Source organism: Bidens hawaiensis, unplaced genomic scaffold (assembly GCF_021521415.1).
Source record: "Bidens hawaiensis isolate Kalapana, Puna unplaced genomic scaffold, B.hawaiensis_p1.1 tig00006365_1, whole genome shotgun sequence".
In the NCBI taxonomy this organism is placed as follows: Eukaryota; Viridiplantae; Streptophyta; class Magnoliopsida; order Asterales; family Asteraceae; genus Bidens; species Bidens hawaiensis.
Window position 1 is genome coordinate 1,459,725 of NW_027491425.1, and position 14,754 is coordinate 1,474,478.

Sequence of the window (14,754 nt, forward strand, 5' to 3'; positions counted from 1 at the left end):
TGCATGGTGCCCCTTAGGGGTGCAAACGAGCTGAGCTGCTCATCAGCTACTCGAGATCGGCTTGTTAAAAAACTCGATCGAGTCGAGCTTAATGGAGCCCGATCCCGAGCTCGAGCCCAAAAGCAAGCTCGTTTAATAAACGAGCCCGAGCCCGAGCTTCACTTAACGAGCTCGAGCTGGCTCGCGAGCCTAAACGAGCCTGCCATTTATATAATTTTTTAAAATATATATTTAATAATTATTAATTAATATATATAATGTTATAAAAAATAAATAAAAATAATAACCTAACCTAACCTAACCTCACCTCTCTCCATCCATCCATTGAAAACTTTCGTCATCACCAAACCAAATATGAATACCGGACCGGGACTCTTCTCCGATATCGGCAAGAAAGCCAAAGGTATTTCAATTCAATATACTATTGAATTAGCCCTAACCTAATTAATTAATGTTTGTGTTAGATCTGTTAACGAGGGATTACATAACGGATCAGAAGTTCTCCGTCTCCACCGTCAGTGCCACCGGCGTTGTAAGCATCTATCTCTCCTTTTCTAACCCTAGATACTCCGATTGCTTCAATCCTTCATTTTCATTCATTGACCGACCGCATCTATTGCTATTATACTCATTATATTATATATGAATGAATCAATGACTTCTTTAATATCCTATCCTATTCTATTCTTGTATTAGATTACAACTTTTTAGTTCTTGTATTGAATGAATGGTTGTTTTGTGTTGTGTTTGGTATATAAGATATAAGATTTAAATTCTATTGCATACTATTTGTACAATCTACATACCATAATGCACTCTATCCCTTGACTATTTATTTAACCTATATACACACCATTAGCAGCTTCACTATTTACATAGTCTAGGCGTTTTTCTTTGCTAAGCTTTAGGTTGTTCACACGCCATTGATTGCAACAAGTAATTGTGCACGGTGCATCTAACTGTGGCGTAACTGAAAACCAAATAATTAACAAGTGCAAAATACTCGGTAATATACTGAAATCATCATCATCATCATCGTACTCAGTATATCCCACCAATAGCAAAGCTATGGTAGGATCTGAGGGGGGTAAGATGTAGACAGCCTTACCCCTATCCCGTAGGAATAGAGAGGCTGCTTCCGATGAGACCCCCGGCTCGACAGTAGTTTTGCATCAAGCCTTGGACATAAGGCACATAACACTCAACCATCGGGACATCGGCCGATTGGTGCATGTACCCTTGTCTTTCAGCTATCAACGCCACCACATGATGCCTGATTAACCTTCCTCCACTTTTAACGTTATTTTCACGAGATTAGTAAAATAACATCAAAATTAGTGCAATTTCACTTTTGCCCACCCGAGGGTTCACACATATATACTGAAATATTACATAATAATAATAATTTCCAAATATTACCTGCAAAGGAGTGGTCTAGTTGTTTTTCGGATTTCTTAACACACCAACCCCGTTTACATAAGTTATTCATGAGACTAACAGAAAGAGAACATAACTTTGAATGGCGGAGGTAAGCTTTTGTTAACTGGTTGAGAGAGAGTAGATAACGGTTTCTTATGTTAGAGATGGAAGAGAGTGAGGCTCGGATATTTGTTGTGAGCAAGGCTTACTGGAGGGTGGAGTCAGAGAGGAAGGAAACGAAGGGACGCATTTTGAAAGTCTTACTTGCAATTTTTTGAGTCTTTTGTTGTCGCGAATGGAACTCACTGGAGATGGGAGTCTGGCCGGAAGGAAATGGACACCCTTTTAAAGTTTTAGCTACCCTTTATTCCAAATTGGTGGGGTGGGGGTTTAAGAAAGAACTATATTTAGTTTTTTTTGGTATGTAAAAAAAAAAAACTTTTAGCATACCCTTTATTTTTATCGTTCAAGCGGGGTTTACTAGGAAAGAGGAAACTAACACGGTGACACCAAACAAACATGTGAATGACATATGTAATTTAGCTTTATAAAGAAAGATATCGACAACATTTACTTTTTGTATTTATTAATCTAAGACAAAAAAAAAGGAACCGGAAAAGAATTATATCATCAAATGTTTCTGTCTATCTGTTATTGGGTCATTTACGTTATAGGGTCATCTCATCAGTTTTATTTTCGTTAACAAAATATAAAAGATTTTTTTTTTGTTTGGTGTTCGTTTCTTGTTTACTTACCAACCAAAACGAAAATATGGTTTTCTGTTCTTCAGTCTTAGGTTTAATTTTCATAAACTGGTTTGCTCCTGAGAAATCTGTTGAGCAACTATGCAACTCCCATGTAGGTAATGCTTGAAATTTTAAATTATAGTTATATTTCAGTTTAGTTTTACTTATTTTGCACTTTGGTTTTTGGTTTCTAAAGGTAATGGTTCTATGCCACTGTTTTATGATTGATATTTGATATACACCGTGCACAATTGATTATTGTAATTAATGGTGCGTCAAAACCTATAGATCATGTAAAATGTGAAGACACTCGGTGCCTTTATTGTATGCAAATGCATGGATCCAACTCACCCACTGTTTTTGGTAGGTTTTTTGTTTGCATGTTTTATTTTCTGTTGTAGTTTAGGAGTTTATATTCACTTTAGGTAAGTGTGTGTTAGTGGGTACTTTGTTAATGTTATTTTTCAGAAATAACTAGCTAATAACGTGGACTCTTAATTTGACCAATCTTTTTGACTCTGTGCATCTAATTAATATGATATGAGGAGAAGAAGATGTTTGTTTGCCGTGTTTACTTTATGTGATGTGTGCTTATGATGGGACTCAAATAAGATTAAAGGATAAAAAATCGTTTATATGAATGACATCTAATCTTTATATATTTCTTCATTGCAGGCACTAACCTCAACTGCTACAAAAAAGGGCGGTTTTTCAACCGGAGATGTGGGAGCAGTGTACAAATACAACAATATATTATTCGATGTCAAAGTTGACACTGAATCTAAGGTTTGTTAGGGGACCTTAATTTTCACAAAACACACAACCTTTTCTTCATAATACCACCCTCGTTTTGCAGATTGCTACGACATTGACTTTCACAGAGCTTGTCCCCTCAACAAAGACCATTGCATCATTTAAACTGCCTGATTTTAATTCAGGCAAGGTACAGTTACATCCTTAACCGTATACCGTAATTTAGTATGAGAGTTTGACAATAACTCAATGACTTTGGTGTACTTTTGCAGCTTGATATTCAGTACTTTCATAGCCATGCTAGTTTGACATCAGCAGTTACTTTGACCCAAACCCCAGCCTTTGACTTTTCAGCTACAATCGGTACTCCCACATTTGTAATTGGTGCAGAAGCCGGTTATGAGCCATCTTCTGGGAGATTAACCAAATACACAGCTGGCATAAGTGTTAACAAACCCGACTCGAGTGCTTCCATAATCTTGTAAGCAGTTTCACTCCATCGTAATATCAGATTATCACTAGTATTCACATTAAACCGTTAATCGATATTATTTTGATTTTCAATTTCAGGGGCGATAAAGGGGACACAATAAAGGCATCATATATACACCATCTAGATGAATCAAAGAGAACCGCTGCTGTAGGTGAGATTACTAGAAGATTCTCACTAAACGAGAACACCTTCACAGTTGGCGGGTCGTATGCTGTTGATGGTTTGACCGTGGTCAAAGCTAAGCTTAACAACCATGGAAAGCTGGGTGCGGTGCTGCAGCATGAGATTATTCCCAAATCACTTGTGACGGTGTCTAGTGAGTTGGAGACCAATGCTTTGGATAAAACACCCAAGTTTGGTTTGGCACTTGCACTCAAACCTTGATCAGAAAATGGTGAGTTTGTCTTTTTAAAGTCAAATGGATGTGTGATTTTTCAACTCCCGAAAGACGGGAGCATTTGATTAATAAGCCATTGTTGCATTATCTATTTTTGGTTCCCTTGCTTTCATTTGCCATTTTGAGGATGGTTTACATTTTGTCTTGACATAAATAGTCTTGTGATTTTTGATTGCCTATAACTTGTATGAGATGACAATCATGAAAAATGGCTAGTCTGCTGTGTCTACTTCAGTGTTGACCATGGATCTGTCTCTTTTCTGGTATGATTTGTCAAAATACTAACATGTGACATTAAACAAAATACTTAACATCTTTACAGTGGATCTAACCAAACAGATTGAAGACAACTGAAATGTGTTCAAGATACAATAATATGCAATTATATTTTTAAGGCTTGAAGAACTGTTGTAAATCAAGCTCACCAATATTCTAGAACTTCATAGGTTTTATAAAAAAGTTAAAAACACAGCTTTGTTTTTTTAACATTACAGTAGAAATCTTACCCAAGGCTGAGTGTATTCAGTTATCAATGAAAAGTCTTAAATATTATTTTGTATTAACAAATCCAAAAAAAAAAAAAGAAAAGAAATTGTTGAATGGTGAGTGAGGGATATTAACATGGTTTGAAAGATCAGATGAAAATTGGAGAGTGGTGATGCAGGGTAGAGGTGACGCAGAATGGAGGGGTGAGCATTGTGCGGCTTGGTTAGCACTCCACAACCACAAGTCATAATCGATAGCCTCGATTAAGTGATTCTTGGTTGTGGTTGGTTATAGTTTTGGTTAATAGTGTTGGTACCAGTAAATAACCAAACATCTTACTTGGGCCCAATTTGGTCAAAAATCTAAACAAACTTGATTAAACTTTGTTTGGCAAGTGGTTTGGAAGAAAGTATCAAAATAGGTTTACCTGTTATATTTTCTTATGGTGGCAGCGGCAACGGCGATGGTGGGGACAACTATGGGTCGGTGTGGGAGGTGGAGCGGCAGCGGTGGATCAGCAACAACGATGTCGGCAACAATGAGTAGGTGAATGGTCACATGAGCCTGTTTGGCTCCTTTCAAGTTAACAAGTTTTATAATAGTTACCCGTTTTAACCCGTTAAGTGATTTATTTACGATGACCCATCACATAATTTATTTTTATCCAAATCAATCCATGTTTTGGACTTCTACGCTCATAATGATAGTTACAGAAGCAAGATAAGTTATCCACACAAGGGATTCTAAAGGATATCCACTACAAGCTATGTCAAACGGTAGTATTCTTACTATATTTATATGTAGCAACTTATATGTCAATATATATAGACTCACTTATGCAAGTTCTAAAAGAAAAGTTTCAAAAATAAAAACAAGCATTATTTTTAAAAGCATGGAAATGAACCAAACAGTCATCAGATATGTTGAAGCTGAACCTCGATATAGTGCTTGAAAGAAAATCGTTAGCCATTAGCCCTTTCGACCAAACTCCGGAATTCATAGAAGATGATATTGACAAGGTAACTAAAGTCCTCAAGACAAGTTTTTTTATATCAAAGAAGACGAGTTTGCTGTGTGCCAAGGCATTGCTGCCCTTGTAGAACTATATAAATGGAGGGATGTTATATTTGTTTATGAGGACACTGATCACGGGCCACATATTTTAGAGCATCTGTTCACATCATTTCAACACAAAAGCATGCGTATCGCTTACAGAAGCACCATTTCGGCATCTGCAACAAATGATCAAGTCACCAAAGAGTTGCGTATATGAGTATACAAACAACCGTAATCATCGTGCACGCCTCACCTTTGTTAGCATCTACCATTTTCCTAAATGCAAAGATGCTAGGAATGATAAGCAGGGGCGGACCTACATGTACTCGTACGGATTCACGGGAACCACTGAACTTTAAATTTTTAGTAGAAAATACATAAGAAAAATATGAGTGAATCCATAAATAAAATTGAGATGAACAATAGTTATTAAATGAGATTTGGTGGAGTGGCTAATTAAGCTTTTTCGTTTGTATAATTGTTTTCTGATTCGCTGGTTCGAATCTTATTAACTGCAACTGTTATTGCAATTACTTTTTTTGTTTCCAAAATCTAAAAGCATTAATTCCTCATGGGTAGAGCCAAGTTTGAGAATTAAAACTATTAATTGTATATTAAAATTTCTCTGGATATCCTTGTCCATGCAATATTACTGGCTTTAAAATTCTTGATCCCAACAACTGAAGACATTTTTCTAAAAAAAATAAATGTTCTTAAATTTTAGTACCGAGTAAAACATACAGATTATCCTTTGGAGTAAACTACGCAAATTTGGCCCATGTTTCTATTGTTGCATTTGGAGCAAGAAGGATTTGAAGTTCATTTGTTGAATTTGTTGTGAACCTGTGAATATGAATTTGCTGAAATATTGGGGTGATGGAACAATTATTGAAAAGAAAACTCAACAACGTATGAATCCTCATTTTCAATGAATTTATGTTGCCCGACCCGTCCCGGCCCAAAAAGTTGATGTTTGGTTGTTAGAACCGGAAAAGGTGAACCCACAGAGAAAAAATTCTGGATCCGTCACTGATGATAAGTAAAGAGTATGCATGGATCTTAACACATAAAACCATTGAGGCAATGCATTCAACCGAATTCCAAGTTGTTGAATCACTACAAGGTAATTTATAATGAAAACTGCGTAATGTATTATTGATTAACTATTTATAGGAATACAATTTAGATAATTACATAGAAAACTAATCAAATCATATCTTTTAACTATTGTAATTATATTATATTACAATAAACACAATGGGCGACTAATAAACCATTTCTGAGGCCCAAAGCAAAGCGAATATCTAGGCCCTTCTGGAAAAAATTAGTTTGTACTCTCTGATGATATATTCAAGAACACATCGATAATCAGAAACACAAATTAAACACACAAGTTAGGATGATCTCTCTTATTATTATAATCAAGAAACTAAAGCAAAACTCGATTACATTAATCCCTCATACAATAATCATAAACATGGCTATGTGTTTATAAGGGTAACCCAAGTTGGTCTATTCGTGGGGCCCAAAACATTTGCTTAGCTTCACTCAAGCTTCGGTCGCCCTGAATAAAGCTTAGCTAATATATTCTCTCTGATACAAGAAGCACTTGGTTTTCGGCCTGATATTCCAATGTCGAGTAAGCTGCATGACTTGACGAAAAGATGGCACAATGAGTTCTCGAGAGAGCTGCCTACGCTTGCCATATGGGCGTACGACATGGTGTGGGCGCTCGCGGAGGCTGTAGAGAAGGTTGAAGTCACACAAAATGGTTACATGCTTTTAAGTGAGATCTTGAAAGTCAAATTCAAGGGTGCTGGTGGCGAGTTTCGACTTAGTGGAAATAAACTGGTTTCCAATGGATTCGAGATTGTAAATGCGATCGACCATGGAGAAAGGAAAGTGGGATATTGGACGGTATCAAATGGAATTAGACGAGCTCATTTACCACTCGATGACGTTGTGCTACATTCTAGTAGCATAGAAGAGGTTGTTTGGCCCAGAGGGTCTACTACGATTCCAAGAGGTTGGATTTCACGAACGACTGTCGACAAAACATTAAGGATTGGCATCCGAACAGGTCTAAGTTTTAAGTACTTCGTAGATGCATATTATGATGCAAAGAAAAATAAGACAACTGCTACTGGATTCTCTGTTGATGTTTTCAACACTTTTCATTCATGCATTACCATATGAAGTGTCTTACGAATTCGTCCCATTTGCAAGCGGAAGCTACGACGATCTTATAAATAAGGTTTATAATCAGGTAAGGATACTTTCGGCTTCATGTTTAACACACAAATTGCATAAAATGGTAAAACATTAATTCGGTTTATGTTAACAGGAACTCGATGTTTTCGGCATCATTGCCATCTTACCTGTATGGGCTATTATAGCTGTGAATCAAGCACCCGAAAGCACGCCGCCTCATAGTTAGATTTTGGGGTCTATTTATGGTTACTGGAGTCTCTTTGGCTTTAGCCCTTATAATCTTGGCACTCTACTTGGTTCACGCAAAGATGGGGCTCGGGACTATTATTTCATTTGTAGCAGGACAACACTTGGTTGCCGCGGTTACAAATCTCTGGACTACTATTTCGATCATAACAGGACGGTATTTAGTACCAAGTGTTACAAATCTCCTGTATGCACATATAATACGGGTGTATAATTCGTACATAAACTGATGACTGTTTGTAACCTTTATCGCTCTCGTCTATGATTTGAAAAATACTAAACTTCTATAACCAAGTTTGAAGGTGGAGTCATCTATCATGCTTCATTATTATCTCTCTAAATTACACACTCAATGCACAGGATATGTAATGTACATAAAATAAGTATACCCCCAAATTAGGGGAAAAAATATATCACTTCTTACCACTCCATTTAAATGGAAGCTTCCATCTTTTATGCCAATAAATCGAAACCCGCGGCCACAAAGGGAACCCGAACGAGTAATCAAGCGGGCGGTCCACGGGCCCCCCAACCAACAAAGGCAACCAGACATACCTCGAGTCCCTTAAATCTGCCGGGTTCCATCTGTCTGCCATAAATATAAAAACACCTGGAAACCCACGTAACGGAAGAACAAACGTGCTTTGTGCAAAAAATGTAGCAAGCCGAAACACTTTATTCCCCCCAACACATGGGTTCCCCATCGTCTCCCATGGGCCCATAACATTCTCCGCTGCATGAGCCAGGGCCTCGTTTGGGGCCCACCCCGTGCAGCCTGAAGTCACCATGTAATAAGTCCCCTCATGTTTAAACAGGGCCGGAGCTTCACGGTGCTGGCCCACCAAAACCCGTCTCACGACATCTGTAACATCGAGATAGTCATTCGTGAGGGGGCCGATATGAAGCTCACTGTTGTCTTCTGAAGAGTATATTAAGTATGCCACGTCATCATCGTCTTTGAATATTGTCATGTCTCGGCTTTCGAACCCGTGTGGTCTTTTGCTTTTGATGTAGTCAAACGGGCCCGTTGGGGAGTTGCTAACGGCAATTCCTACGGAGGCTTTCGTGTAATTAGCATCATCTATATGCATCCACATTATGTATTTATTTGTTTTTTTGTTGTAAATTACTTTGGGTCTTTCTAATACATTAGACGGGTGAAGATCATGGGTTTCGTTTGTTTCTTCGGCTGCTAATACAATACCCTCGTTTTTCCATGTCCAAAGATCTTTCGAAGAATAGCAACCGACACCAATGATGTCAACCTGCAATCAAAACTATATTATTAGTACAATTATATAAGTTTCTAATACCATGATTTATGCAGCTGAATAGATTAAATATAAACTTTGGTTGACTTTTGACCCATTCAACCAATTTGATTTTAGCTAAATTTTGATATTTGACCCATTCTGGTTAGGAGTTAGGGGTGTGCATGGGTCAGTCCAGGTTGGTTTTTGGCTCAATAGAACCAAAGGTTTTTGGGTCTTTTGAAAACTGTTCGGTTTCTGTTTTACCGATTTTACCATATGGGCTTGAAAAACTTAGGCCGGAAAAAAAGGGCCCAAAATAATGAATTTGGGCCTAAATTTTTGTTGTTAATTAATGATTAGTTGATTATTGCACATTTGCACCTAAATTTTTTAGGCTACACCGTTTATTAATCTCTTATAAATTACTTCACATCGGTTATTTGGGGTCGATTCAGTTTTTTCGATTTTACCATAATACCATTTGGGCTTGAAAATTTTAGGGCGGTAAACAATTACCCAAAATAATGAATTCAGGCCTGAAACTTAGGGCCTAACTTGTTTATGTTAACTAATGATTATTTGATTATTACACATTTGCACCTAAACCTTTTGGGCTACGCCGTTTACTAATTTCTCATAAATTACTTAAAAATCTTTTTTTTTTTCAGTTTGGTTCGGTATTCTTGGTGTTAACATTGGGGATTGAAAATTTTAGGATGGAAAAAAAATGAGCCAAAGAAAAAAAATTTGGACCTGAAACTTTGGGCCTAAACTTACTTTTAATTAATGATTAGTTGATTATTAAACATTTTCACCTAAAATATTTGGGCTACACCATCTATTAATTTCTTATAAACAAGTCGGTTTTTCAGTACGGTTCGGTTTTTCAGTTTTTGGTCGATAGCAAACTGAAACTGAACCGAATTGTCAACCTTATTTTATCAAAATCATCACTCAAAATGGCACTTTAATGATTTTTCCTAAAAGTAAACTTTGGACAACCTTTGACCCGTTTGACCGGTTCACATTTTAGCTAAACGTTTTTAGTTGACCTGTTTGACCCATTCCAGTTATCAAGACTAAGATACAAACCCGAGCTGCAGCCTTTTTGTGAGCATAATAAGTGGACCCGTTTTTATACTCGCCATACCAATAATATGTCCTCGAGCAATCATCAAACAAAACACCTCCCCCGTGAGCTTGAATAGGATTCCCATCGGTATCCAACCAAATTCTACCCGGATGATAATAAAGACTCTCGTTACCAGCATCCTTAATCGGGTCAATGACAGTCTTCTGACCAGGAAAGAACAAGTATCTAAGTTGAGAAGATTCATCAAGAAACTCCTCGATCAGGGTCGTTGGCCGTTTCGGTTTCCGTTTGATAGCGCGCGGAGACCGCTTTCGTGGCGGTGGGATTTTTATGCTCTCGTCATCGACTTGCACAAGTTCACGGTAAAACGGATGTTGGCTGGTGAGCGTTAGTGCGTGTTGACTTTGGTTGAGTAGGTAAAAGTGGAAGAGGAGTACGCATAGTATGACGGTGCATATTATGAGGGAGAGCTTGTAGTAATTTAAAGTGGTTGGCTTCTTGTATTTGTTCTTCATCCTTGTTTTGATCTCCATTTATTTAATCTTCTTCAAGATAATGCAACAATTAATCAATAGTCAAAATAGTCAAACTTGTAAACCTTTGTTAATCAATTAAAACCCTAATTATAAGCATGTTGCAAAAGTCGCTATAGGCGGACCCTAGGCGGCCGACTGGGGAGTTGGGAGTAGTCGGAGTACTCGGAGAGTACTTGGACATGATAATTATAATGAAAATTAATTTTTGGACATTATATATTTGTCAAAATAAGCATAATTCACGTCAAAAGAGTACTCTAGTTGACTCAGCAACTTTTGAATGACTTTTAACTGACTTTTAGAGAACCTTAGCCCGACTTTTAACCGCCTAGCTCGACTTTTTACCGACTTTTAGAAATTCCTAGCCCGACTTTTGACCGCCTCCCAACTAGTCCAATTTTTGACAGACTTTGACCACCTCCGACTAATCCAGGCCTACTTGGAAAAAGTCTCCAAGGTAGGGGTCCGAGGACCGACTAGTCACAACACTGATTATAAGTTTGGGAATCCGAATCATACGGGTGGAATTGAAGCAAAAAAGCAGTGCTAAATTGAACAATTGATTGCTAATTGTGTTTCTGAAACAATCAAAACCTAGTTCAAGTAATTCACATCATCAATCAAATAATTAACGAAGAAGTAAAGGTTACCTACCTGATAAGAAAGAAGCATTCAATGAATCGATGACGAAGGTGAAGCAGTAATCTGATCTGGATGGATATTGGTTTCGTGAGTTCGAATTCTGGATCTGATTGTGACTTAAGACCAAATATTTGCTGAATAAATAGCTTTCAATAATCAATGGATGCTTTTATATCTGCTCTGTAGAAGAAGATGAAGATTATTATTATTATTATTATTTCAACGACTAGTTGGTTCTCTTGAATTATTACGCTTCGTTATATTACATTACATTCATTGGACGGACGCGGGTTTCTTAAAAAATACCTGTATAAACCGATAAACATGTTTTAAGCCGGTTTCTTTGTGACCCGTATTTTTTAAAGATAGACCTTTAATCTAGCGGATAAAATTGAAACAAGTAAAACAGTAAACCACGGTTCGTTAATTAACCAATTTGTATCCACCAGATCCAAGGGTTCTTTTTTTTTTTTACATATTTTGTAATTGATTAAGTTCGTATACGAAGTATAGACTTTCTATTTGACTCGATCATTGTTCATGTGTGAAGTTTGATTTATATGTGATGTTTATTAATGCATTTTAGCATTAGTTTTAAGTAGAAGTTGTATTTATATGGAATTATAGGGTAAACAATTCAACTCGTTGAACCTTCCGGTATATCTCTATTCAACCAATTGTATCATTTTTTAGCCAAGTTGGTACGACTAAAATACTGGTTTTTAAAACATTGCCACTAACAGTCTAGTCTAACACATTACTCCACCATTAAAAGAAAACGTATCATGAATGAGAAAAACCCTCAACACAACATAAAACCCTATATTTTTTTTTTGCATGTTTGGGGGCTTAACCCAAGAGCTCACTCTTTTAAATAAATTGTTAAGTTTCACACCCCAACCACTTAAAAGGATTATTGGCTCTCGACACATATGTCTAATGATAATTTTTTTTAGATATATTATACATTTAATTTAATTTTCTTATTATTAAACCACAAAAACAAACCTTTAATTTTACTACCATTTTAGGAACCACTAAGCGTTGTTATTACTATTTAATATAGCATTTTACTTTCCATAATCATGCCTTTATAACCACACTATTTTTCTATACAAACAATAGCTAATTTGTATTAGAATTAATGATTATGTTAATAATTTCATAAAGTTGTAAAGAAAACGTAAGCTTTAAAGTTTAATCTACTTAAATACTTATACATATATATAGTTGAAATAAATGAATTCTTTGAACCCAGATAAAACTTAACAACAGTTTTATTTTTTTATAAATAAAAAATTTATGACAGTTTTACTATTTAATATAACATTTTACTTTCCATAATCACGCTATTATAACTACACTGTTTTTCTATAAAAGCAATAACTAATTTGTATTAGAATTAATGATTATGTTGATAATTTCATAAAGTTGTAAGGAAAACGTAAGCATTAAAGTTTAATCTACTTAAATACTTATACGTATATATAGTTGAGACAAATGAATTCTTTGAACTCAGATAAAATTTGTAACAGTTTATTAATTTGTAACAGTTTATTAATTTGAAGAGGTAGGTCCCAGCAGAGCCCAGTTGGACCCGCAAGACTCACCTTGAACAGGGACGTCTGCGCAACGACCAACTGCTTCCGCAGGACCCACCATGCTCAGAGAAGACCTTACGCGCAGTACGCCAGCTGTAACCGCAGGGAAAGCCTCCCAATGGTGAAGTAGCCCGCTTGTTCCCGAAGTTGCGGATACAAGCCATCAGGGAAGGCTACCCGCACTGATAGCAAGGCTACACGCACAAGGCATTAACTCTTGCTACTTCAGTAGTCACCTGAAGGAATGAGCAAGGCGGGAATACTCCCGCCCAAATGAGCCAGTCCGTATGCTTCTGGAAGATATTTTGTACTATACCTACCAAGGTATGGGCAAAACAGACGATCTGACCAGAGCAGCCCATGAACCAATCACAGGGTGACAGCTCACCGACAACAGTACGAGGAGGAGCACCCTCTAGTACTGTTTGTCACTATTAGCCGCTGCCTACTCACCAACCCTTACTATGGGACGTGCGCAACCTACAGTTGGTGGAACAGTGCATAGCCGGCAGTAAAGGAACAGTATACAGCCGACCTTGTCACTGTCGGCCGCAGCCTATCCACCAACCAGCATGGCTTGTGCGTAGCCCACTGTTGGTAGAACAGGAATACTATTCAGCCGGCTGTACCTTCTAGGAAACCTACCTTCGGCTATAAATACTCCAACACCTTGGAATGGTAAGGACATCATCTGATATCTCATTATCTTATCTTCTCTAGCAATCTCTTAATATACACTTATATTCAGAGCAATCTAGTCTGATTCTCACGCCGGAGGGTGGTCACAAGGAGGAACCCCCCCCTTCTCAGTGACGAGCTTACGGTCTGTTTTGCAGGTCACCTGAAGAACAACCTTCTTTGCTGGACCTCATCCTCGTGGGAAACATTACTTAACCCCCAGATTATCCGTAATCTGCCCCGGGTCACTTAGTGTTTCTTCATTGGCGCCGTCCGTGCATAAAAGCTAGAACTAATTCTTAGTTTTTTCAAAATTTATGAAGAAATGGTTAACGTTACTCCGGTCCCAAGGCCAGTAAGCGACCAAGAAACCCCGGTAACCACAACCCCAGCAACTGGGGGGAACACCAGCGGTTATACAAATTTTACGAACACTACCCCGGTTACCCAAGCCGGGACAAGTGCAGTAAACAATATTTCACTAGGGTTCACTGATGCCCAGTTGGAGAAACGGACGAGGGTCCCTCGCCAAACACTCGATCAAGTTAAGGCGTGGGCCGAAGCACGTCAGAAAGAGTTCCAAGCTGAGTTGGATGAACGCTTGCGTTCACTTCAACAGGCTGACGAATTCGGCAGTACTCGCCAACATCTCAACATGAACAGTGAGTGCGAGTACTCGGACGATGAGAGGTAAGAATCCGATACCGACGCAAACCCTCGCCATAAGGCAAAAGGGAAGCGTAAGGAAACGGACTTCCAGCCGGCAAGGAATTTTGGAGAAACCTTTAAACCAACGAACGCGGGGAGAAACCCATGTGACTTCTCCAAAACCTTTAGACCAACTGCTGCAAATGCGGGAAAGTCCAAGTTTGCAAGGGACATTGCGGAAGCAATCGCCCCGAGAAGTGCCAAACAAATGTCCAACATCGGCACTTATGATGGTCTATCCGACCTAGACGACCACTTGAACAGATTCATTGCGGGGGCAATCGTCAGTAACTGGACGGAACCCACGTGGTATTATATGTTCCAGATGACTCTGGTTGGAGCGGCCAGGGCATGGTTCGATCGTTTACCAGCCCACCACATCTATGATTGGGCGGACTTTCAGAACAAGTTCAGCCAACACTTCAGCCAACAGAGG

General features: G+C 38.0%; 3 protein-coding genes across 3 annotated transcripts; 2 read left to right on the top strand and 1 right to left on the bottom strand.

The window, feature by feature from the left end:
* Positions 1-349: 349 nt before the first annotated feature.
* LOC143632111 (mitochondrial outer membrane protein porin 2-like) lies at positions 350-3,892 on the top strand. The gene is made up of 6 exons (XM_077100693.1): positions 350-403; positions 465-532; positions 2,841-2,951; positions 3,022-3,108; positions 3,191-3,399; positions 3,489-3,892. Exons 1-6 carry the CDS (start codon positions 355-357, stop codon positions 3,793-3,795), a joined length of 831 nt encoding a protein of 276 aa, XP_076956808.1. The 5' UTR covers positions 350-354; the 3' UTR covers positions 3,796-3,892.
* A 2,522-nt stretch (positions 3,893-6,414) lies between these two features.
* On the top strand, positions 6,415-7,584 carry LOC143632112 (glutamate receptor 2.7-like). The gene is made up of 2 exons (XM_077100694.1): positions 6,415-6,473; positions 6,954-7,584. Exons 1-2 carry the CDS (start codon positions 6,434-6,436, stop codon positions 7,544-7,546), a joined length of 633 nt encoding a protein of 210 aa, XP_076956809.1. The 5' UTR covers positions 6,415-6,433; the 3' UTR covers positions 7,547-7,584.
* Positions 7,585-8,120: 536 nt separating this feature from the next.
* LOC143632114 (uncharacterized) lies at positions 8,121-10,681 on the bottom strand. The gene is made up of 2 exons (XM_077100695.1): positions 10,153-10,681; positions 8,121-9,072 (listed from the first exon to the last, which is right to left on the bottom strand). The coding sequence occupies exons 1-2, from the start codon at positions 10,666-10,668 to the stop codon at positions 8,221-8,223; spliced, it is 1,368 nt and encodes a 455-aa protein (XP_076956810.1). The 5' UTR covers positions 10,669-10,681; the 3' UTR covers positions 8,121-8,220.
* Positions 10,682-14,754: the final 4,073 nt, after the last annotated feature.

What these genes read in the sequence shown, in the direction of transcription:
- LOC143632111 (XM_077100693.1), top strand. Translation starts at nt 355, where the DNA reads ATGAATACCGGACCGGGACTCTTCTCCGATATCGGCAAGAAAGCCAAA. An exon ending in CTGATTTTAATTCAGGCAAG is followed by an intron (nt 3,109 to 3,190) that starts GTACAGTTACAT and finishes GTACTTTTGCAG; the next exon opens with CTTGATATTCAGTACTTTCA. An exon ending in TCGAGTGCTTCCATAATCTT is followed by an intron (nt 3,400 to 3,488) that starts GTAAGCAGTTTC and finishes TTTCAATTTCAG; the next exon opens with GGGCGATAAAGGGGACACAA.
- LOC143632114 (XM_077100695.1), bottom strand. Translation starts at nt 10,668, where the DNA reads ATGAAGAACAAATACAAGAAGCCAACCACTTTAAATTACTACAAGCTC. An exon ending in ACAAAAAGGCTGCAGCTCGG is followed by an intron (nt 9,073 to 10,152) that starts GTTTGTATCTTA and finishes TTTTGATTGCAG; the next exon opens with GTTGACATCATTGGTGTCGG.
- LOC143632112 (XM_077100694.1), top strand. Translation starts at nt 6,434, where the DNA reads ATGCATTCAACCGAATTCCAAGTTGTTGAATCACTACAAG. An exon ending in AGTTGTTGAATCACTACAAG is followed by an intron (nt 6,474 to 6,953) that starts GTAATTTATAAT and finishes CTCTGATACAAG; the next exon opens with AAGCACTTGGTTTTCGGCCT.